Source organism: Ipomoea triloba, chromosome 12 (assembly GCF_003576645.1).
Source record: "Ipomoea triloba cultivar NCNSP0323 chromosome 12, ASM357664v1".
Lineage (NCBI taxonomy): Eukaryota > Viridiplantae > Streptophyta > Magnoliopsida > Solanales > Convolvulaceae > Ipomoea > Ipomoea triloba.
The window spans coordinates 11,685,410-11,710,167 of NC_044927.1; the positions used below are offsets into that span (position 1 = coordinate 11,685,410).

Below are 24,758 nucleotides of genomic sequence, written 5' to 3' on the forward strand. Positions count from 1 at the left end.
CCCCCCCCCCCCCCCCCCCCCCCTTGAGTCCGATTACTCCCCCTAGATTGCTAAATAATAGCCAAAGTAATATTCAAGACGCAAGAGTCATTCCTCCACTCTCGATAAGGGTCTCAAACTCGCCTTCTGACAAACTCAGTCGTAGCAATACCGTTGCAAGTTCTGTATGAGCAATCTCCAGTTGATTATTGACCAATCGATTGATAGTCTCCAACTCTATGACCCTAACTTTCAGCACATTTGACTGTCTCAGATCTCTAACATATGGGGTGAGCCTTGTTTCATCTTGGTTTAGCATCAGATTCTCTTCTAGTTGAGTCACTGTGTTGGTCCCGATAGGGTGGGAAAATCTAGAGGGGGGGGGTGAATAGACTTTTCAAACTTTCAAAAAATATTATAACACTTTAACAGAGAAAATCCAAGTGAATAAATTCAACTTGAATTGCACAACGGAAATAGTATTACGGTAAAGTGCTATAAACAAAGTTATGTAAAAATGAAGAGCTTCACGACATGCAACACGTTAGAAACGTCAGGAACATCTCAAATAACAAGTATATAAAGTTTGGCTCGCATGCGGACGTGGGAACTATCAAACCCAGATCAGATAGTATAAGTAGTGAATAGTTGGGTTCGTAGCATAACAACAAATAACATTGGCATGCAGGATGAGGTTGAGCTTGAAAATAAATCTTGCATGCAAAAAGTAGTGTGTCACGTGAATCTAGGATATTCTAGGATAATTAATGTGACAAACAATGCAATGCATGTGATGATCAGATGAATAAATGTGCATGCGGATATGTAAGCATATAAAGTAAATGGACACAGGGATTTATAGTGGTTCGGAGGTGATATAATCCTCCTACTCCACTTTCTCCTTCCTTCAATCACCCAAATACAATAGTGAATCAGTGCCCTTCTAGCACTCTGCTACTCCGAATGCTCTTTGCACACAACTACACTCAAACCTGAACGTCTTGCACCCAGCTACGCCCTTTAACCAAGTGTTTTGCACCCAGCTACACTTAGTGTCCACGAGTGTTCTGCACAAAGCTGCACTCCTCCGAGTATTTCGCACAAAGCTGTTCAACCAAGTGTTTGGCACCCAGCTACACTTAGTTTCCCCGAGTGTTTTGCACAAAGTTACACTCCTACAATTTCTTTCAAGAAATAAATGTATTTCTTCTCAAGACTTGATTTCTCTCATTTTTCAGCTCAATACTCAGCACTTTCTTAATCTGATATCACTTGTTGTGTATTCAGTGCTAATATTTTTCTTTTGTATCCCTGGTCAGTTCTCCGTCTCTTTTCAACCTCTGCTTCAGCATCAAGTCTTCCTGGGTTTATATAGCTAAATTAGCTATTTGCCCGTTATGATTCTTCAGAGCATTAAATGCCTTCAGATGATTTTTGTCAACTTTGATGGCTCTGTCAGATGAATTTGAATATTTGCTTCTGATAATCCTCCAATGTTCTTCTTCAATCACTGACATAATTTTCCTTGTAACTTGTAGCCATCCATCCTTGACTTTGGTAATGTGAACACTTGACTTTGTTCATAATCCATAAGTCAAGTTGCTCTGAAATATATCTGTTTGGTGATCTTGCTTGAGCATAATTAATGCCACCAAAAAGTACACTGACTTTTCTCAAAATGATCTTCAGCTCTATTTAGCAAGAATATTTGAAATCACCTTTAGGAGTCATCCTCATGCCATATTTAGGAAAAATAATATTTCCCTTTTTAGAAGTGTTGTAGGCAGTGTTGGACTCCTTTTGAATAAATAGGTCATCCTATTTATTTTGTTGATCACGCCATTCCTCAAAAATGAACTTGTTCCTTCCTCCTTTAATTTGGATGTCACGTGAGTCATCCTCTTGCATGGAATAGTAGGTTGACCTTCATTTAGGATAAACAAGGTGTAGGCCGTCCTCATCCTCATTTTAAACTCCCAAAAGTCAAATCATCTTTTCTCCTTCAAGGATATGCACGGTCAGCCTCTCCTTCATTTTTCCTTAATAGCAAGTCATCCTCATCTCCATTTTCTCTTCAATGTTGCTAGTCATCCTCATCACCAATTTTTAAAGGGCAAAGTCATCTTCCTCTTTAATTAAATTTCTAAATCATCCTCATATTGACTTATGACCAAGTCATCCTCAACTTAAAGTCATCCTTCCCCTATTTATTTAATAGGTCATCCTCATCGCCAAAATAGAGTAAGTCGTCCTCTTCTTTGAACTTCTACACGGTCAAGGTTAGCCACGCCATTTTGCTCCAAGAGGTCATCCTCATCTCCAAAAATATTAATTCCTTTGCATGAGTTAGCCTCTAAAATATTTGTGAGAGAACCCATTTGAGGTTGACTTCAATTTTGACTTTTAATTGCAACATCCTCATCTTGATTTAATTAATTCTTCCAAAGAATTAATTCTTGCAATTCGAACCATGTTGTCACGTCTGGGATGTCTTCGAGTCTTGATCAGTCTTTCAAATTCTTCTCAATTTGTAAAGTGGAAGCGAACGACTTACAAGTATAAATCAAAATTTATACTTTTGTAATTTCCACTTAATCGACTAGGCTTGTACTCGGTGTAATCCTAAACTAGACTCAAAATAAAATTGGGGGTCTAATATTACATTTTTGGTTCATCAAAACAATTACAATATATTCCTAACACACTGACTTAACATCTTTCACATGTTTTCCTCCAAGTACTTTTCATCGACTTTATAGAGCATGGAAAACCGAACAATCTCATTTCCTTGAGGCTTTAAACCCTAAGCAGTAAGAATTCCATAAATCAGATTTGGAAATGGTAATTATACCTTCTGTTTTCTAGGGTTTTTGAATGTGATAACATGCTCAAAGATGTTTCAGCCTAGATCAAACTTCTTCTTTGTATCAATTTTGTAGAGAAAGCTAGCTAGATCCTTTAGTACAGTGTAATGATGAGCAGATGGGAGCAAGTTATAGGTTTACAGACAATGTAGAATCACAAATTTTGAAGAAAAATCAGCACTGTAATGTATATCAGATTCTGCTGATGGCCATTGTGTGGTAACCCCTCCTCTTAATGTCTTTGCCACCAAGTCCAGTTAGTGATTTCGTCGTCCTCAAAACAATCTCGACCATAATAGTTGTTTATCACCTCTGGACTGAAATTATACTGTTTACCTCTAGTGAAGATCTTGTAGAGTTTCTTGGTGGAGGGATCGTTAATGGCATCTATCACACACAGAATTCAACTGATTCACATCTATAATCCTCTGAACTACCAGTTCCCGTTTAATCATCGAGGACCATTTTTCTTCAGCAGCTTCATTAACCAACGTGGGTAAGAACTCGGTTGATTCGGACGTATCAACTTCTGGAGTAACACTTCTCTTGCGAGTGGATTTGGCTTTCTTTAACTTTGGAACAGACGATGGAACTGGGACAACTTGTTTCCCTTTAGTGGCTGATCTCAAGTGTTTAAATACTTGATGTTAGGGGATCAACTTCTTCCTCAATAGTTTTTCTCTTCTTCTTCGAACATGTGGTTAGAACAGTCTTAAACATAGACTCAGTAAACTTTACTGGAATTGGAATACCTTTCCTTTTAGACTGTCTGGTTCCTTTTGCAAGTGAGTTTGGAACAAATACAAAGACTTGTGGAACAGATTGTGCCCTTGTGAAGATATTGTCCAAGTTTCAGACCTTGAACGATGTAGATTTGGGATGTACTGTTTCCAACTCAATAGGACTCATCTCAGAAATGGGTTCGATATGATCACTAGGCTCATCTTCAGCCTCCGTCATCTCAACATCAGGATTGGTTTCCTTAGTAGGTCTAGGCTTGATAGTATAAGCAAAGGTAGCAACAAAATCCTTTTAACCAACTAATGGGTCAGTGGGTATGTCATACAGTTGAGTGATTATGAAGTTTAATTGACTCAAATTTTGTGCCACATAAATAGGGACCCCATTATCAGACTCAGATGGTTTCTCCATAGGGTTGCTCGACGTATTTTCAAGTAAACCCGACTTATCAGTAAACTCAGGAATAATAATAACAGGTGCAACAAACTGAATTATAGCCTAGAAGCAGGCACATCATCAACAATAGTAGTATTTTCAGGAACAGAGACATCAATATTCTAAATAATAGGATTTTCAACAGATAGATCAATAACAGAGGTAGATGGGGGTGACCTGATTTGTGACTGTAGAATCTGAATCCGGTGTTTTGCATGTTCCTTGGCTGCTTCTTTTGCTTCTCTATGAGACTTTTCCCAGGCCAAGGCATGTTCGCCAAAGTATTTGAAAAAGGATCATGCCTCGTTTCCGTCTGATGGTTCTGGCACATCAAGTGGTTGAACATCTTGTACATCTTGAGATCTTGCAAATAGCTTGGTCGTGTCTTCCGTACTTGAAGGATCCACGAACTCTGGGAAGTGATGAATGACCGTAGAGATGATCTCGTCGATCAGTTCAGGATCCAGTTTAATCCTCTTCTGAACAACCATACTTAAAAATTGATGAGTCTCCAGCTTCGATGCATCTTCGGGTGAGTGCTTTGCATTGAGTAGTCTAAGTATCATGTTATCCACTGCATTCGCCATTGTTGTGATTTGGGGGAAGAAAAAAAAACTCTAGGTTCTTGGGTGTTTTTTCAGAGATAAAGATGAGTGCCTTTTCTGTGATCAGTTGAGAAAGAATGCAATGTACCCTTGATTTGAAAAGCTGAAAATGTTTTGATTCTCTCTGTTCAAATGGTCTGCAATAATAAATTGTAACTGACACGTTGCGTGATGTGTAGGCATGTAGAGTGGAGAGAGTGGTACGAATTATTTGGATAAGTTTGGTAAATAGGCTTTATCTTGGGTAAATTGGTGGAGATAATATAGGAAGGTGGCTAGGATTTATGAGAGATTTTAGCTGAATAAAGAGGGTTAGTACCCACTAGGAAGGATAAAATTCTCTAAACTTATATACAAATTATATAATCAAATTGTGATTAATAAATCGATATACCATTTCAATGCAGTACCTTCCGACTTAGAAGTTGATTCATCAATATCTGTGACAGACCCCCAACTCTGACCGAAGGATCTCAAATCGATTTGCGTCAAGAAGCTTTGTCAGAATGTCCGCTAACTGTTTCTCTGGTTGAATATAGACTAGCTCAATTTCCTTATCTTTGACCAATTCTCATATATAATGTCGTATGTCAATGTGCTTAGTCCTTGAGTGTTGTACTGGATTTTTTGAGATATTTATGCCGCTGATGTTGTCACAATAGAGGGTCATTGTTTCCCATATTATCCCATAATCCAATAACACTTGTTTCATCCATAGTAGTTGTGTACAACACCTACCAGCTGCAATGTATTCTGCCTTTGTTGTGCTTAAAGAAATTGAATTTTGTTTCTTACTCAGTCATGAGACTAAGTTTTTCCCAATGAAGAAACATCCACCAGAGGTACTTTTACGATCACCAATGTTACCTGCCCAGTCAGCATCACAGTAACCTACAAGGCATATCTCACTATCTTTAGAATACCATAATCCATATTCCACAGTTCCTTTTACATATTTTAGAATTCTCTTGGCTACAATCAGATGTGATTCCTTTGGAGCTACTTCGTAGAGGTAGAAATGGGTATTCTAGGGGATTTACACGATTCTAAGTCAAACTCCTTGATTAAGTTCTTGGCATACGTCTCTTGTGATATAAAGTATCCATCATATCCTTATTACGCTTGAAGACCTAGAAAGTACGTCAGTTGACTAACCATTGACATTTCAAATTCTCTATTCATAATCTCTACTAGTTCATCAGTGTATTTCTGACAAGTAGATCCAAAGACTATGCCATCCACATAAATCTGAGCTATTATTATGTGTTTACCAGTAGTTTTCACAAATATTATTTTGTCCACACTTCCTCGTTTATAACCCTGTCAAAGCAAATATTGTGTCAGTCTTTCATACCATGCTCGTGGAGCTTGTTTCAGACCATAGAGAGTTTTCCTCAGTTTGTAGACATGATCTGAATAGATTGGATCCTCAAACCCTTTAGGTGGAGCAACATAGATGTCCTCATGTAGATAACCGTTTAGGAATGTTGTCTTGACATCCATCTGGAATAGTGTGAAACCTAGTATGTAGGCTATTGCTAGAAGTATTCTGATTGACTCTAGTCTTGCGATAGGTGCGAATGTCTCATAATAGTCTATCCCATCTATTTGCATATATCTCTTAGCAACAAGTATGGCTTTGTTCTAAGCCACATTCCCAGCTTCATCAGTTTTGTTTTGAAAATCTAGTTAGTTCCAATAATATTCACTACTTCTAGCCTAGGAACTAAGTCACATACATGATTTCTTTCAGACTGACTCAGTTCATCCCTTGATCCATAGATCATCTTGAAGTGCCTCTTTCACATTTTTGGGCTCTATCTTCGAAGTATAGCAGGAGAACCCTGCAAGTTCAATCAGATTATTTCTAACTTTACTCCTTGTCCTTATGCAAGCTAAAGGATCTCCAATGATATTGACGGTGGGATGATTCTTCTTTATTCTGGTTGGAACTTCTCTACCATTCTTGTCAGAGATTGGTTGAGGTGATTTTTCCTCTGTATCATTATTTTCTGGTGAATCGGCCAATGTTTCAGATCCTTGACCAATAGTTTCTGAGTTATCTGCTGGCTTAGGTATGATATTAGCCTTAGAGTGTGAGATATCATCTAAAGTTGTCTAACTGTCATACTCTTTTGGTTCATCGTCAATAATGACATTTACAGACTCCATAATCACCTGGGATTTCCTATTATATACTCTAAAAGCTGGAGTATTTGGTGAGTATCCTAAGAATACCCCCTCATCACTTTTAGGTTCAAATTTCCCCCTTTGTTCTCAGTCAGCCAAAATAAAGCACTTAGTACCAAAAACATGAAAGTATTTTAGGTTAGGCTTCTTACCCTTCCAAAGCTCGTATGGTGTTTTGGTTGTGCCTAGTCTCAAATAGATTCGGTTCACTATGCGACATGCAGTATGTACTGCTTCAGCCCAAAAACGTTGTGGTAAGTGACTAGCATTTAGCATGACACGGGCCATCTCCTAAAGGGTTATATTCTTCCATTCGACAATGCCATTCGGTTGGCCAGTGCGTGGGTAGAAAAGTCGTGAGCAATTCCATTTGCTGAGCAAAAGTCTGAGTAGAGAGAATTCTTGAATTCTCTTCCATGATCACTCCTCAGCCTCAAGACTTTGATAATAGGCTCATCCTTTTTCTTTTTATAGACGAAGGGATAGATTTTGAATGCGTCAAAGGCTGCTGACTTTTCCCTTAAGAAGGCTACCCAACAAAATCGTGAAAAGTCATCCACACATACAAATATATATTCTTTTTACCTCCTATGCTTTCTATCTAAGTTGGTCACATCAGATCAATATGGACCAACTCCAAACATCGCTCAGTCATAATGGCTTTCACAAATTTGTGAGACGCTCTTATCTGCTTGCCCATAGCACATGCTCCGCAGAATCCATCATGAGCAACTTTCATCTTAAGTATACCTAGGACAGCTTCAAGTTTGATAAGTCTGTCCATATCTCGGTAATTCATGTGACCTAGTCGTCTATGCCACAGCTTTGATTCTTATGATTTTGTCCTGTTACACATGAGATCATTTGTTAAAATATAACAGTTATAAGATGATCGAGTACCTTTCATTATTGTGCGATTTGACTTGTCAAGAACATGACACTGATCTTTGTTGAAGCAAACATTCCAGTTTTGGTCACACAGTTGACTGATACTTATTAGGTTTGCTTTAAGTCCTCGAACCATCAAGACATCTTCCAGATGAGGTAAGCCATGTACATTTAGTGTTCCTTGTCCAACAATCTTTCCTTTCTTATCATCTCCAAATCTGACAGATCCACTCTGTGAAGTAACCTTACATAGATGACTAGAATTTCCAGTCATATGTCTGGAGCATCCGCTGTCAAAATACCATCAAGACTCAGTTAAGGCCGTTGAGAGAACAACTATTGGATAACAACCAATGTCTGTCTTTATGACCCATATCTGTCTCTTGAAAGGAGTAATGTACTCCAATCGATACTTCTCCTCTCTTTGATCCTTATAGAAGTAGTAACATTCTGGTCGAGTATGCCCTTTTGTGTGATAGTAGTGACAGATTGGATTATATTTTCTCAGTCTGACATATCTTCCCTTGTTCTTTGAGTGCAGTGACAGTTGAACTCGGACTTTAGCCATAGTTAAGGTTGAGGCAGTGGTAGTTCCCTTAACAAACACTGTATTGGACTTTGATAGTAGACTTTTTCAAATCCTAGTCCAATTCTATTGTTGGATGCCTTTCTGCCAGAGTCTAGAATTTCATCTAGAGTTGATGTGTTTGCCATCATTTTAATGTTGCGCTTCAGCTCCTCTAGTTCCTTCATCAGCTTACCTTCCCGAGTCCTTATCAGATTGATTAGATCATCTTTCATGAGAATGTTTGCACTTAGCTATTTGACTTTGCCCTCGGAATGCTTTAGTTCCTCATTCAGGTTTCTATTGATCTTGACAATGCAAGTTGTTCCCAACTAGACACAAGTTTGGCATATTCTTATTCTAGTTGAGTGTGCGTTTCTTCAAAATCGTCAGATGACATGTAGTCTTCATCGCCAGAATCAGTTAGTTCCTCAGCTGAGGTGTGGAATGCTACAAAGTTACCAGTATTTTCATCAGTCATCTGATTAGCATCTCCATCATCTTCATCACTCCATGTGGTAGCAGACATGGATTTATTTTTCTTCAAATATGTAGGACATTAAGCTTTAATGTGTTCAAACTCCTCATATTCTCGGCATTGTATAGAACGATTCAGGGATTTAGTCGAGGTTGATGGAGTGTTTTTTTGCTTCCCAGACCTAGATGATTGCCCATATTTTGAACCAGTAGGGTAAGATGTATTCTTCTAACTCATTTGATTTCTCTGATTGAGCTGGTTCCTTCCTCCAATCTAATTTTGACTTCGTCGATTGAAGCCTTCGAGAATCTTTTTGAAGTTTTTTTTTAGAAGCACCAAAAATTCATCATCAAGATCATCATTGTCAAACTCATTCTCAAGATCAGCAATGAATGCGACAGATTTTACCTTTTTGATAGGATTAGGGTTTTCATCAGCGGGAACTTGAAGTTAATAAGTGTGTAGGCTTCCCATCAGTTCACCGACTAATTTCTTTTCCCATCCTTGATTCTCCTGGATGGCTGTCACCTTCATTCGAAATCGATTAGGGAGAGAACGCAAGATCTTTTTCATCGCTCGTGACTTAGAGAACGGTTCTCCCAAGATTGAGGCTCGATTCATCAGATCTTGCACACTGCTTTGGAAGTCGGTGATTGATTCTTCCTCATTCATTCTTAGTGCTTCAAATTCGGACAACACCATAGGAAGTTTAGACTGTTTAACATCATCTGTTCCTTCAATCTGGTTTACAGGATTTTCCACGCTTTCTTTGTTTATCGCACAACAGCGACAAAGGTGAAGACGGATTCATGGAGTGAGCCAACAATGGAGTTCAATGCCTTGTTGTTATAATCTAATCTATTGATTTCATCTTCAGTCCAGTCAATCTCTGGCTTAATGGTTGTTGTACCATTATCGTTGTTGATCTTTAGAGGTTCTCAGTCGGTGATCACCATACGCCAACCCTTGTCCCTTGAGCTTGTAGATAAATCTGCATTCTAACTTTCCAGAACACATAATTTGTGTCATCCAACTCAGGGGGTTTCATGTTACTATCCATTTGTAAGTCAGAGAACCAAGAATCAGACTACACACAAGCTATGTAATGCAATATGGCAATAATCAGACAAGAATATCAAGAATTATAGCAAAATTTAAAATTCCCTACGGATCAAGTCACTTTTTAAACTTAAAAGCTCTGATACCAAGTGAAATTTCACTAATCCTAATATTGTATAAAGTCTAATAAGGTTTCTGTCTTATCTATACAAAGATTATCTTTTATGATCCTTAATTGTTTTATCGCTCAGATCATGCAAAAGAAGTATAGTTATTAATGCGGAATAAAAATGCAGAAACAAAATTGGCACACAATATTGTTTACCCATTTCGATACAACAATATCTACATTTGGGGTATGGTCATCAGTGCGTCCAATCCACTATACTCAACACTCAAAGTACAGAAGATAAGAGAAACGTTCTCACCCAAGTGATCCCTCACAAGGTATCTACCCAACTGACTTATGGCTATAGTAAATTGCCGAGACGGGAGATCCGTGCGTCAGAAGTCTAATGAAGTCCCCTTCTTGGAGAGCCACTCTGTCGTTGTCTGTATCGCTGACTCACTCTACGCCGTTGCTGTGACACAAACTGACCACCACTGGTACGTCCTTCACGCCGGACAGCCATCGCAGACGGACTCACCAAATCACCATCGTCGCAAATAAATTCCTACGAGATTAAAAAGTTAGAGTTCAGCAAGAGACACCGGTTCTCCCTTGGTGAGCGTCGCAACTAGAGGACGATACTCCGAGTGCAACCCTCTAAAAACATAGAGGTTCTGATCACCCAACCCAACCGGACGACCAGCCAAAGCGAGATCCTCGATCAGCATCTGCGCACGTCCCAAGTAATCAGCAATGGACGAGTCACCCTGGCGAAGAACTCGCAACTGGCCAAGGAGACGCAACGTCCGCGCCCTAGTCGACGAACCGAGAATGGACGAGACGAAGACTGACCCACCGCCAAGTGCATCGCCTCTTTAGATATGGACGAGATGAGTATCGAAAGAATGTCTTGATCTTGTCTAAGCCAGGCACGGAGGGCAACAACAGTAGACGCCGCACTCTCCGCAGCAGCCGGTGTAGACAGCAACGGCAAGGCAACAACGGCCGAACAAACAGAGGTGCCGTTAACAAAATCAAGAAGACCTTGTCCACACAAAAACAATAGTAGCTAAGTTCGCCAAAAAAGATAGTTGCGAGACTTGAGTTTAATCGACACAAAGTGATGTGCCGAGCTGAGAGAATTGCTAGCCACGATGGGGGTGGGGGAAACGGAGTCAGAAACAGTCCGCTCGGAAGAGTCTCCGGTAGAGCTGTCCTGTAAACCCGACGTAGGAGCCGCCATAGCAAAAAGAAAACCCTAAGTCTACTGATACCAGATGAGGATTGAATAGTATATCACATTAACCACAAGATTACAAGATATAAACACAAAGGAGAAGAGTCCTAGCATAACACAAATACTAGACTACCTAACACTAACATGTTCCTGAGAAATATGTGCTTGAGCATACGTTCCCTGTAGGTATATACAAACTTCATTATACAATTGATTAACAATTAGATTATATAAACTCATATACTGCCTGAAGGTATATACAAACTTCATCATATACATATCAAGTGAGTTTTTAAATGTATTCCATTATGCTCTCTGGTAAATCTATTTATTTTTTAAAATCTATTTCGTTGTATAGAATGGTATTTTTAAAAGCAAACATATGGAAGGGACTCATTCATCCTTAACCAAAAGTCAAGGGTTCGATCCTTGGCTTTGGGTATAGAGCAGCCTTAAATCTCCAGGCCAGCTGTCCACCCAATAGAGGTGCCTACAATCCAGCGAGGAGTTAGCCACGGTGTCCGACGGTGGAGACCCTGGGTTACACCCAAAAAAATAATGGCATTTAATCGAGATCTGAAGGGTTTCCTTAATTATTAATACATTTTACATGCGTAAAATACCAAATCGAAGCTACATTTGTGCAGCCATTCGTACTGGTAGTGAAATGACACCGTTTTCATTGAGCGGGAAAACGAAAATTAATTTATTTATTTTACCAAAATGTTGTCGTTTGATTATCGCAAATTTTACTGTGGACCGCACATCAAAACGACGTCGTTTTGATTAATGAAAACAAACGGCTGAAATGGCTTCCGTTCCACGCAACTGCAGTTCCCTTTCAACACAACTACAGTTCCTTTTCGATATAACTGCAATTTCATTCGACATTATACACTCAAATATGTGAAATTGTTATTCAGTTTCCTTTCAACACAACTACAATTTCTTTTATAATACACAGCAGTTTACTTTCAACACAACTATCATTTCGACATAATTACAGTTTCATTGGACAATATACACCCGAAAATGTGAAATTGTTATTCAGTATCAGTTCAACACAACTGCAATTCCCTTCAACACAACTGCAGTTCCTTTTCGATATAACTGCAGTACCCAAAAATGTGAAACTGTTATTCAATATCAGTTCAACACAACTGCAATTTCTTTTCGATATAACTGCAGTTTCATTCGATAATATAAAAACAAATGTGAGGCAATATCTTTTATGATCAACTCTAGTATCAATTACGGAGCTCCGTTACGACTAACAGTAGCCGTTTCTCCCACTTACTGAAATGGTGTCGTTTTGTGACCATGGTCCACCGTATAACGACTGTTTTATTATAGTTAGAGATAAATGTTACTCCATATATACTAGTACTAAAGTTAATATTATGAAAAATTAAATTATAAATAATTTTAGTCAAACTTTATTAATCGAACCAAACACATAAATTGGTACGAAAAAGTATATTTTTTTCTCTTGCAGCTACGAGGCCCTTGACAAAATGGCAATCCCCTAAATTATTCTCAAGTAAATGGGGTATATGGAAGAATCATCCATCCAAATATAATCACTTTTTAGTTGCCTGCCGGCTGCCACACAACATATGAATATATGATAGCCATTAGCCAACTTTGTACATGTTCTGTCAACATGTTTTAATTGTCATATGCCCATAAATATATTCATAATTCCATATATTCATTTCCACTTAGCTCTGATAATACTTCAAAGCAACCCTCCCCTAAGTCTACCCGTCCTGTACATAACAGAAACAACACTGATTGTCCCAAGACCCTACTTTGACTTGAGACTATGTTTGAAGGGAACCAATCAACAAACTAATGGGAGTTAATCTTTGAGGAACTTACCATACACCTAATTAAGAAGCAACACTACAGTGGGATGGCAATTCCATGACTTTGTTCATTCTAAAGTGCACTTGTTCTCATGTAATCTCCACATACTGTAGAAAGCAATTCCATGACTTTGTTCACAGAACCAAATCTCATTAAATTTTAGTGATAATATCAGTATCAAACTAGCAAACGACATTCTTGTGAATAACAAGTCAGCATCGCCTAACATATCACCAAAAAAACCCAGGTACCCACAGCAGAATATGGAAACAAAAATCATCATCCATGCAACATCTGCTGACATGACTAACTGGCTACTTAGTTATTGAGCCTGAAAAATCCAAATGGGAATAGATGGCATAAATGCAACTTCAACACTGAAACTTCACCAATCTGCCATGTCTACAAGCTAATTGACAAAACCTTTTGATTCCCAATTGTAGAGGGTTCACCTTTCACAACCCCACAAGCAAATGACACTATTAACACCATAGGGTTGGTCAAGACCATACCTCTAATACTACAAAATATTTTGTTTCTATAGAGCAAATACTAATGTATTTCATTTCCAATAGGGTAGGGGTAGCCGAGACATAAAAATGAGCCCAGAAAACCTTTGGTTTGCAAAACATTTTTCTCAAAGTAAGCAACATTCTTCTCTCTTAAATCACCATAGACATCCAAATCCATTAATTTTCATACAGCACTAACAATTTCTGCACTTGTACTCCAGCTAAATAATAATCTAAAGCCAGCATGTACTCTCCAAATTATTTGAACCTCAATTAGTCAAAAGAAAAAACAATGCAGGATAGAAAAGTAAATAAATCATATAAATATCAATCAAGTGAAATTAACAACTGATTCATTCAAGATGAACAACAAATGAACATATTCTTGTCACAAACACTGGGTTCAGGGAATACAAATGTAAACAGCTAGAAATCTATAATCATATCATTATTAAGATAATTTCATGTAATTAGATGAGTTTGAAAGGGAGTGGCCATGGGGTGGACCTGGGGACCTCGACTTTGTCCTTGATGCGTTCAATCTTCTTGTCCTTCTTAGGCCTCGAGTTTCCGTACGATCCCTTAAACCGCTTCCCTTTCTTTGTCTTCTTGTCCCCTCGACCACACAGGACCGGCGCCTCCACAATCGCCGATGGGCTGCTAGTTGAGGACGATAGCGTGGAAAATGCCAGCCGTTGCTCGGTGGCCATCATCATCCGTCTCGCCGCCGTGCTGCACCATTTCACCATCGCCATCTCCGGTTCCTCGGCCCGCTGGTGTTCCACAACCTTAAACCCTAGAATTCCACAGATGCTAAATTCTCAGGCTCTCAGCCTAGAAGGCTAGAACGATTTTGGTTACTCCCAAGGCCCTGATTTTAGTTTAATTATAAATGCCACCCTATCTTCTCATTTTTTTTTTCATTATTCATCTTCAATTTAATAATAATAATAATAATAATAATAATAATAATAATAATAATGTGTTTATTTTTCATTGAAATTTTAAAAATCATGCTCAACAAATATATATATATATATATATATATATATATATATATATATATATATATATATATATAAAAATTACAATGAACTATCAAAGTATTTTATACTTCTTGATGCAATAATAATACTCCAAACTCAATAAAAATGATTTAGCATCTTAGCTTATACCATAAAGATATTTATTTATTGGCAATTAAAAAGACAAGGGAAGGAGGAGTCAAGGAGGGTAATTTCTCCCTCTTCTTTAATACTGTCAAAGTGGGTCGAACCTAAAGGGCTGACCTGCACCCGTCCCGTCTTGGGGCAGGTTAGGGCTACAAAAAAGATGACCCGCGAAGGAATGGGCCTAACGAGTATAGCCCACGACCCGCCATATTTTTTTTAAGAAATAAAAAATATATTTATATATTACACATGAATATAAATATATATTCATGTGTATTGTACACATGAATATATATTTATATGCCCGTGACCCGCCATATTTTTAAAAAAAATTTAAAAATATATTTATATATTACACATGAATATAAATATATATTCATGTGTACTATACACATGAATATATATATTTATATTCATGTGTACAAGTACTATACACATGAATATATATTTATATGTACAGTACTGTACACATGAATGGCAATTTATATCGTGTACTAGGTGCACAATGTATTGTGCATCCCATACCAAAATGTTAGGAGTATGAGTTATGTGTATTTTATTATGTGTCAATATTCTGTGTATTCTATAAAGACATTCTGTGTATTCTAGACAACTGTTCTATGTATTCATGTTAGTAACATAGGTTGTGATGTGTTTTTTCATTCGAATGTTTAGGAGGATTAGTTCTCTGTATTTTGTGTCAATATTCTGTGTATTTTAGGCAACCGTTATATGTATTCATGTTAGTAACATAGGTTGTGATGTGTTTGTGCATTCGAATGTTAGGAGGATGAGTTTTGTGTATTTTGTGTCAATATTCTGTGTATTCTATGAAGACATTCTGTGTATTTTAGGCAACCTTCTGTGTATTCATGTTAGTAACACAGGTTGTGATGTGTTTGTGCATTCTGATGTTAGGAGGATGAGTTCTGTATATTTTGTGTCAATATTCTGTATATTCTATCAATACATTCTGTGTATTCTAGACGACTGTTCTGTGTATTCATGTTAGTAACACAGGCTGTGATGTGTTTGTGCATTCGAATGTTAGGATACACAGAATATAAGCCCAAGTATTATTTCTTATGTTCATTTTTTTCAAATTTCACAATGTTTAAATATTCACCTTTTGTCATGTGTGTTTTTGTGACCTGATGAACTTGTGTGTCTTTTTTGTTCTTGCTTTTTCGTCATTGTTTTTGTTGTTGTTCAAATTACAGTTATATTTTATTTCTTTTTTTTTTAAAAAAAACTATAATGAGGTCCGTACAATACGGTGTCGTTTCAGATCAGGGTCCACAATGCATTGTGCTGGACTCTGGTCCACAGTATAACGATCCCACATGAATATATATTCATGTTTACACTACTGTACACAATATAATTAATAATAATAATAATAATAATAATAAAAAGAGCAAAACCAAAAGTCCGCGGGCCTGCCAACCATCTTGGGGCAGGCTAGGATTGTATGAATCCTAACCCGCGGGCTTAATAGACCGGCCCATAAAAATCTGCCAAAAATTAAGCTTGTGGTGAGGTGGACTTTTAATCCAACATACCAAAAACACTAAAATCAGTGATAAATTAATAAATTATACACAGTCAACACTTAATACCCTCTCGATTGAACCCGTCACACAAGATTTTTCTAATATACGGAGTAATTTATATGTCTTGTGTGACTTGTAGGCAATTACACAATATCTAGAGCAAATACCAATTTTGGTTCCACGACTTTAGCAAAATGACAATTTTGATTCACATGTTTAATGTATACCAATTTTGGTCTCACGACTATTGTTTTAGTACCAATTTTCATCTACGACTATTGTTTTAGTGCCAAAATTTATCGCTCCGGTCACTCTTCCGTTTAAAACGTACAAAAATCTAAAATTGTTAATAGTACTTTTGTCATTTTCAACTTAATATTCCAATTTCAGCATAAATAAATGGATTTAAGTCTTAAGATCGATCAAAATTCACAATTTTCTCCTCATTTTACCTTAATTTGAGGAGGAAAATTGTGATCGCTCTTGGCTTAAATTTTTGAGGAAAATTGTGATCGCTCTTGGCTTAAATTTCTTTATTCATGCTCAAATTGAGATATTGAGTTGAAAATGATGAATACACCTTTAAAAATTTTAGATTTCGGCACGTTTTAAATGGATAAGTGACCGGTGCGATGAATTTTGACACTAAAACAATAGTCGTGAGACCAAAATTGGTACTAAAACAATAATCGTAGGACTAAAATTGATAGAAATTAAACATGTGAACCAAAATTATCATTTTACTAATAGTCGTGGGACCAAGTACACTTTCAAATAGGGATTACAATTTCCACATCAAATACTGATTACAATTTCCTTATCATGGATATACATCCTGCTCTATTCTTTTAATTGGCTATATTTTTATTTTGGGCGTGATTATATTAACAGCCACATTTGGTTGATGAAGAAAGTCTCAAATTTTGAAAAGAGGGCGAAAGTGAAATGGGAAAAATATGCAAGAAGAGTCCTTAAAGAGAGTTAGGCATAAAGCCCAAATATGCCCACACTGGCACAAGGTTGCAGAATTGAAACCCAAGTGCAAGCTCCATATCATTCACAATTTTGCGACAGCAAGTCACTTGAAAGATGCAATATTTTACTTCAACATAATTCCTGTACTTGTGACCAACAAAATAATGAGGGTTTGGATTTTGGAAGGTACATCATGAGACAGGAGGATAAAATACAATCAACCCCTCAAGGAGTATTTTTTCCCAGTGAAAGGTTGGAACTTTGGCTCTTCTTTCTTCTGAGGCTCTTCTTTAGCAGGTTCCTGCTGCAGGTATAGACACATTAACAGATTGAATTAGGAGCTGGTAAAATTTGAGTGGGAGTTTCGGGTCTTTAGTTGTGGACAACCAGATTGACTAAAACGAGCAGGTTCCATACTTCCATACATAGAAAAGTGCAAAGTGAAGTACCAAAAAAGAGATACGTAACAAGCAAGTATGAAGTGACAAACCTTTGGTGTCTCCCGATTGCGGTTCGTGTTTGAGCCAAACACAAGCTTCCCTTGAGATTGGCGACTAGCATTTTGAGTGCTTGAGGTAGAAGAAGACTGATCATGAGTGTTGGATACTTCAGGTTTCTTGTCCTTGAGCCCGGATGAGGAAGCAGGCGGAGGGTCATACTTCAGAGGTTTCCCGTCCAAGCGTCTTCCTGAACCAGTAAAAGGGTTGAACTTTGGTACAGCCTCACCTGGAGCCTCCTGACCTGTGTGAGTCATAATTTCTAATCATCAGCACATAAATACTTGCCGTTTATAAAAAACAAATTGAAGTCTAGTACTACGTAATAAATAACATTCACCTGATCTCAAATTAAAGGTAGATACTATTTAAAGCCATAGAATCATATACCCTTCTCCATACTCTATTCCCAGAGACTCCCAATTGTGGAACTTTAGGCTAATTCAGCACACATGTTTTGAGCTTGTCATTTTTTAAAATTTGTGTTTCCTTAAAAATGAATGATGCTTTTACAGTATAGTTTTAGAAACTTGATTTAACTCAGCAATTTGTTTTCAGTCTCAAGAGCCAATCTTCCTAACTGAGAATTTTAATTAAACCCATATATTATGTATTAAAAAGGACAAGTAAGCCAAAAAGCATTGCAACATTATAATAAACATATAGACCAAAATAAATGCAAAACTGCACCATTGGTGTTTTCAATGAAGGGGGATCATAAGTATTGAGAGCATAACCTTCAAAAGGGGCCTTGCTTGGAAGATTAGAAACAGGTTTTTCAGGTTCCTTGTAATCAAGAGGAGGGGCAAAGTCCACTTCACAGTCTGTCTCAATGATACTTATAGCATTAGATGGCTTTGTCTCAATTATATCTATGTAGTACTTTTTATTATTATAAGCCACCATGATACTATCCCCTGTGGTTAAGCAAGAGAAATTCCTCAGTGTTGTCTCCAAGCTGCACCAGAATGGAAAGGAGAAAAATAAAATAAAATAAATAAAAAGCCTGGTGAGAAATTTATCCAGGCAGATTGTATATAAACAAACAACAACTTGAGCTAACTCACATGGCTTTTGGGTTGGAAATATCGAGGAAATCTTTTGTGTGAGGTTGCAATTTCACATATGTACCCTTTGGAAGAGCAACATTTTTCACTCGTACAAAGTCTCCTTCTTGCAACAACAAATTTTCCATCATCTACAAGACCTCGTTTAATGAGATTATGACTGATTAACTGAAGTGTGCAAGCTGGCATAAAATCTATATTAAATAACTACTTACCCAATATGGCATATATATCATGCCTTCTTCTGCAATGAACTCCAGAACCCCACAATGAGAAACCCGCTCCGTTGCAGCATTGCGAAGCTCAAACAACATTGGATAGTCAATATGTAGAGATGCTGCAAAATTGAAGTTTCATTAAATATTTTGAAATGATGACTCATAGAAGAAAAGCAAATAAGGAACCAATTAAGTGAAGCATTATAAGAGAAACAACATAAACAGAATTCTGAAAACTAACCAAGGCGATCAAGGGCAGATGGAGGCATTATAACTGAAATGGACATGTAGAAGACAGCATGAGCAAGAACATTTCAGTAACATATGATCTAAGAGAGAAAGAGAACTTCAAAGGAATCCTGCTATACTTACTTTTGTCACCATTTTCTATCTGAGGCTGCAGAAAGAAAAAGTTAGCAGAATCAGTATTATAGTAAGTAAAAGCAAGATAACCCAAGTAGAGGGTACGAACTTGAGAAAAATTAAAGACATCTATTGTTGCATAATTTCATTCTGAATTTCATTGATGTGGTGTGCTTGTGTGTGTATGTGTATCTTTTCTTCTATTGCATTAAGGCATCAAGCTGTCAACTGTGTTCAGCAGAGAACTCAGGACCATATTAAGATATGTTTCCCCCCATTTTCATTTTTGAGAGAATAGTAAAAGCCTGTGGAATGATTAGCCTTTGTGCATGAAGATATCCACTAATAAGAGAACAGGAAGAAGACGATTGGAGCATCAACTCAATCTAAACTCTTTAATTACCAAGAGAGAAATAGCATGGAAACCAACCAACCTTATCAATAAAAGATGCAGGATAACACCGATATGTTTGCTCAAATGATGTTCCATGGTAACCATATCCATCAAAAAACTGCATTTTCAGAAACAAACTGAATAAGGGAAAGGGCAAAACAAAAGGAGAAAATATTTGTTTGGAGAGCAAAAGACCCACAACAAACACATATCATACTAGGACTTAACATTTTTTAAAGATAATACTTCAAATTAATCTAATGATGCATAGGACAAATAAGCATCTTGAAGAATGTGAACTAAATCATAGATGATTAACTTCTAGATTTCCTAAAAATACCTATCTTTTTGTAAGTAAGGCAGAACAGACTCAGGTGAACCACCAAAGTAGCTTCCTCAAAGACATTAATAATTTATTATGTAGTATTAATCACCTTGATAACTCCAACTCATTGTCTTCTTGGTAGTTCATTGGAGTGCAGATTAATAAACGAAACAAAACAAAACCCTACTATATTATATATCTACAATTGCTTCAAATTAGTTTTAGTTAATGGCTAATACCAAGTCCAACCAGGCAAAAAGTTTTCAAGAACAAAAGATAACTTTACACCAGATCCCATATTTGCAGGAAAGGTGTTCTTATACTTTAGCCCATTTCTGCAGATGCATATAGACTAACATTTTGATACTGAATGATGAATTGCGCTCTTAAGTACAAAAGCAATTGAATTGCCAAGCAACAGTTTAACCCAGATAATAATTTCTCGGAAAGAGAAAAGGCAATGAGATAATCACTTCAAATACATGTCGAAAAATTGAAATTGCATACCATAATTACTATTTCTGGCTAGCTTAACCACCAGATCAACTGTCTCAGCTCTCCTATCAAAAAAATGCAAACAAAAATTCAATCCCACACTATATTCAATCACTCTCATTAAAGAACAAATTCTGATAAATACAAAATATTGAATGCTCAGCATATCAAAATAAATAAAATTTCAAAAACAGATTAATTGATTGATAAGATCTAAATTCGAAAAAAAAATAATAAAATTCGAGGCGCGTACTCTGATCGGAAGCGAGGAAAGTAGAAACTAGGAAGATGATTGCTACAATTTTTCGGCAGAATTTTTAAATTTTTGGCTTTTTGCAGAGGCGAAAGCAGAAAGGTGCAGTGTTAAAGGAGAAAAATATTGAAGAGAGGAAAGGGGGTAAGATACGCTACGTTCTATGCGTATTACGCAAGATGTAGCCTGTAGGTCTTATCTCATGCTGCCACGTGGAGTACGAAATCTTGGGCCTTGGAATATTTTCATTGTACAACGAAGCCCATGTTTGGGGCAAATTATTGTATGGACCATGATCCACACAGTTGTGTGGACCAAAAATAAAAAGTACATTATTTTTGTACTGATGGTACATTACCTTCAACACAAAAATAATGTACCCTAAAATAATGTACCTACAGTACAAAAATAATGTACCTTCAATACAAAAATAATGTACTTTTTATTTTTGGTCCACATAGCTGTGTGGACCATGGTCCATGCAATAATGATTGCATATTTGGTGCATAAATCGAGTTGTTATGCCGTGGACCCAGGTCCACCTTGCAAGGTGGACATGTGTCTACATTCACATACATTATACTCTACATTCACATATACTATACTTTACATTCACAATTTGTAAACTCTACATTCACACATTATAGGATTATATGTTTAGTAACTATACTCTATATTCATATATACTATACTCTACATTCACAATTTGTAAACTCCACATTCACACATTCAAAACTCTATATTCACAGATCCTATACTCTACATTCACAACTTGAGAACTCCACATTCACACATTACAAGGCTACAAGTTGCTAAAACTTCTTAACTCTATTACAGATTCACACATGCATAACTTTACATTCACGATTTCTATACTCCATATTCACAATTTGAAACCTCCACATTCACACATTTCTGGGCAACTCTACATTCACACAATCATAAATCTACATTCACGATTTATATACTCTACATTCACATTTTGAAACCTCTACATTCACACATTTTTGGACAACTCTATATTCAGCAATATGTTTACTTAAAAAACAAAAACAAAAAAAAAAGACAAAAACGGCGTAGTTTTGGACCCAGGTCCACAGCATAATTTGCCGCATAAATATGCTCCATGGGAGAAACTAAGAATCATTATTCCATTGGATTATGGTCCAATGTGAATCATAAATAAAAGATACATTTTTAATATATTAAAAGTACATTTTATATATATATATATATATATATATATATATATATATATATATATATATAAAGTATATTATTTGAAAATATATAATTTATATATTATTCCTTTCGTTCCATTTTATGTGTCTGGTTTAGTTAACAAAACTTGACTAAATTATTTTCAATTCAATTTTTCATAATATTAAGTTTAGTATTGATATACAAAACTTATATATTTAGAAACTACAGAAAAAGTACTATTAAACACACAAAAAAAAACTAAATTTAAAAATAAGTAAAAAAAATAAAGAAAATAAACAAAGAAGAAAGAGTTAGTTTAACTAATGAATAGTAAGTATGACAGATAAAATGGGACAAAAGAAGTATCAAATAATACACATTCAGTAAATAAATAATGTACTTTTAGTATATGAATTGTCAATTCAGTATTTGATTTAACTTCATACATACCTTATGTCCGTCCCCTTACACTTTTTTGTTGGGAGTTTGCCCCTAGCATTTCATACAATGCTAAGGGCATTTCATACAATGCTAAGGTTTCTTCCGTAATTTTTTCTCCCATGACACCTCCAGCCGAATTGTCAACCATTAATTGGCTGGTTTGGGTCAAACAATCATAGAAGATATGATTTTGCAACTCCAATGGGTAGCCATGATGGGGACATTGAATGAGTAACATTTTGAACATTTCTCATGCCTCATGGAACGGTTCACCTTCAGTTTGCGAGAAGGTCGCAATTTTCCTTCTTAATTCTGCAGTTTTAACATGAGAATAGAATTTACCTATGAACTTATTATAAACCTCCAGCCATGTCCGAAGGGGGAAACACCTCATCCTCAATTCTTCTTCTGTCATGTCATTCAAGACTTGACCACCTCTAGGAATGTTTTAAGGCATTGATTCTAGGCAAGAAATTGCTAGAATCAATGTAGCTCCAATCAATGATGTTTTCTTGCTTAGAGACTGAAAGGTATAGGTACGAAAAGAGGTGAAGGCAAAGTGTTTGTGAAAATGTCTCTTTGGTAAATTGGTTACCTAAAAAGTGCTCCAATCCAAGAGTATGCCTAGTAGACCGAGAGGAGAAAGGTAATAACAAAACCTCTCAAGAATAACAACCATTGCAATGCAATCAACCTAAGTCTTAAGTGACACTATGATGCAACATGACTAAATAGCAACTCATTCCTAGCTTTTCTTTATCTTGAATTCAAATACTTGTTTCAATTTTCAATTGTGAATACTACAACATGAATTATTTGTGTGTGATTTTCGTGATATGGCATATGATGAATATGATTCTATATTCATTGATTTGATCACAAGCTAACGCTTCCAATTTGTCTTCCCTTGAGAACGATATAAACCCGTGATCACTTCACACATCTTTTGACACCAAAACCACCACCAACAACAAAATATATGCCATTAGACAACTCAATTACATTTTCGTGCGTAGTTCAATGGCTAACTTGAACCTTTTCCTTTGGAGATTGAAGCTACTCAACAAAATGAGAGTTTTTGTGTAGCTTGGTGAATCATGGTAAGATCCTTTGCAATGTAGAAAGGAAGAAATAAGACCCCACATCCGATGACATTTGTTTGGCTTGATTCGAGGAAGTTAAAACCATGGACCACCTACTCATATAATGCAACAGAGCTGTGGTTGTTTAGAGAGGTTTGCTTCCAAATGTAGTTATGTGAAGAAATATGGACATAGGTAACTGGCTAAAATTGAACCTCGATAACAATGGGGGCTCTAATTATCGAGACAACTAGTCTATTTCTTTGCACTTACCCTATGGTGGATTTGGTAGCTAGTGGAGAAATGAGGTAGTGTTTACTGGCATCGAAATGGAACCTAAGAAGAAAACCAATAAATCCTTGAGATAAAATACGAGATATGCAGAGCTTTTGCCCATAACATGAGCTATGGGAAGCAAAAAAAAAATTACAAGAACTTGGTAACTTGTTAGGAGATGCCAATTAGCAATAGAATGACCCTTAATGTTGATAAGTGCATTAAACAAAGAATTGAAGTATCCAAATGCACTGGTATTCTCTATGATGTAGAGGGGAGTTGGCATTAGGGCTGGGCAAAATGGTTCGGATTACCCGAATCGAATCGAACCGAACTGAAAAATCGATCGGTTCATGTTTTAGAAGAATCGAACGGTTCGGTAAAAAACCGAACCGAACTGGAAAATTGAACGATTTTTTAATTAAATATAAATAAATATTATATATATTATAAATAAATAAATAAATAAATAAATAAATAAATAAATAAATATATATATATATATATATATATATATATATATATATATATATATATATATATATATATATATATATATATATATTTCCAAACTATAATGAATTTGGAATTCATTCTAGATTGGAATGAGTTTGGAATTCATTCCAGTTTACTGGATTGAGTTTACCGTGGAAATTCATTCCAGTAAATTGGAATGAAATTTTAGTTTTGAAATTTTAATTTCAGTTTATTTTTTTTTAAAATTGTTTAAATTGTTAATTTGTTATGTTGGTATTTAATATTTAGATATTAGACTTTGGATTTGGGTTATGTGATGTTTCATGCATAGTTATTACAACACCTTTTACGTCGCGGCGCCCCCGACCACCTTGTCGCCTAGAAAATGTTGAAATTCGGGGGTCGTAAACTGAACCGAATACCAAATTGAACTAAA

The 24,758-nt window shown here is 36.4% G+C and overlaps 2 protein-coding genes and 1 non-coding gene across 4 annotated transcripts; 1 reads left to right on the forward strand and 2 right to left on the reverse strand.

Moving 5' to 3' along the window:
- Window positions 1–13,833: 13,833 nt before the first annotated feature.
- LOC115999970 (30S ribosomal protein S31, mitochondrial) lies at window positions 13,834–14,385 on the reverse strand. Its single transcript, XM_031239953.1, has one exon. The coding sequence runs from the start codon at window positions 14,284–14,286 to the stop codon at window positions 14,002–14,004; it is 285 nt and encodes a 94-aa protein (XP_031095813.1). The 5' UTR covers window positions 14,287–14,385; the 3' UTR covers window positions 13,834–14,001.
- Window positions 14,386–17,019: 2,634 nt separating this feature from the next.
- Window positions 17,020–21,000, reverse strand: LOC116000362 (ubiquitin fusion degradation protein 1 homolog). Of its 2 annotated transcripts, none has more exons than XM_031240432.1 (10): window positions 20,844–21,000; window positions 20,603–20,655; window positions 19,811–19,888; window positions 19,386–19,410; window positions 19,255–19,287; window positions 19,011–19,132; window positions 18,796–18,926; window positions 18,466–18,686; window positions 17,722–17,972; window positions 17,020–17,532 (listed from the first exon to the last, which is right to left on the reverse strand). In XM_031240432.1, exons 2-10 carry the CDS (start codon window positions 20,603–20,605, stop codon window positions 17,449–17,451), a joined length of 948 nt encoding a protein of 315 aa, XP_031096292.1. In that variant the 5' UTR covers window positions 20,606–20,655; window positions 20,844–21,000; the 3' UTR covers window positions 17,020–17,448. The 2 variants fall into 2 exon arrangements, with proteins under 2 accessions (XP_031096292.1, XP_031096291.1); XM_031240431.1 differs by having other exon boundaries at window positions 17,025–17,535; window positions 20,844–20,999.
- A 1,693-nt stretch (window positions 21,001–22,693) lies between these two features.
- On the forward strand, window positions 22,694–22,801 carry LOC116000569. The gene has a single exon (XR_004094144.1). It is a non-coding gene; the product is annotated as a small nucleolar RNA R71 (small nucleolar RNA).
- Window positions 22,802–24,758: the final 1,957 nt, after the last annotated feature.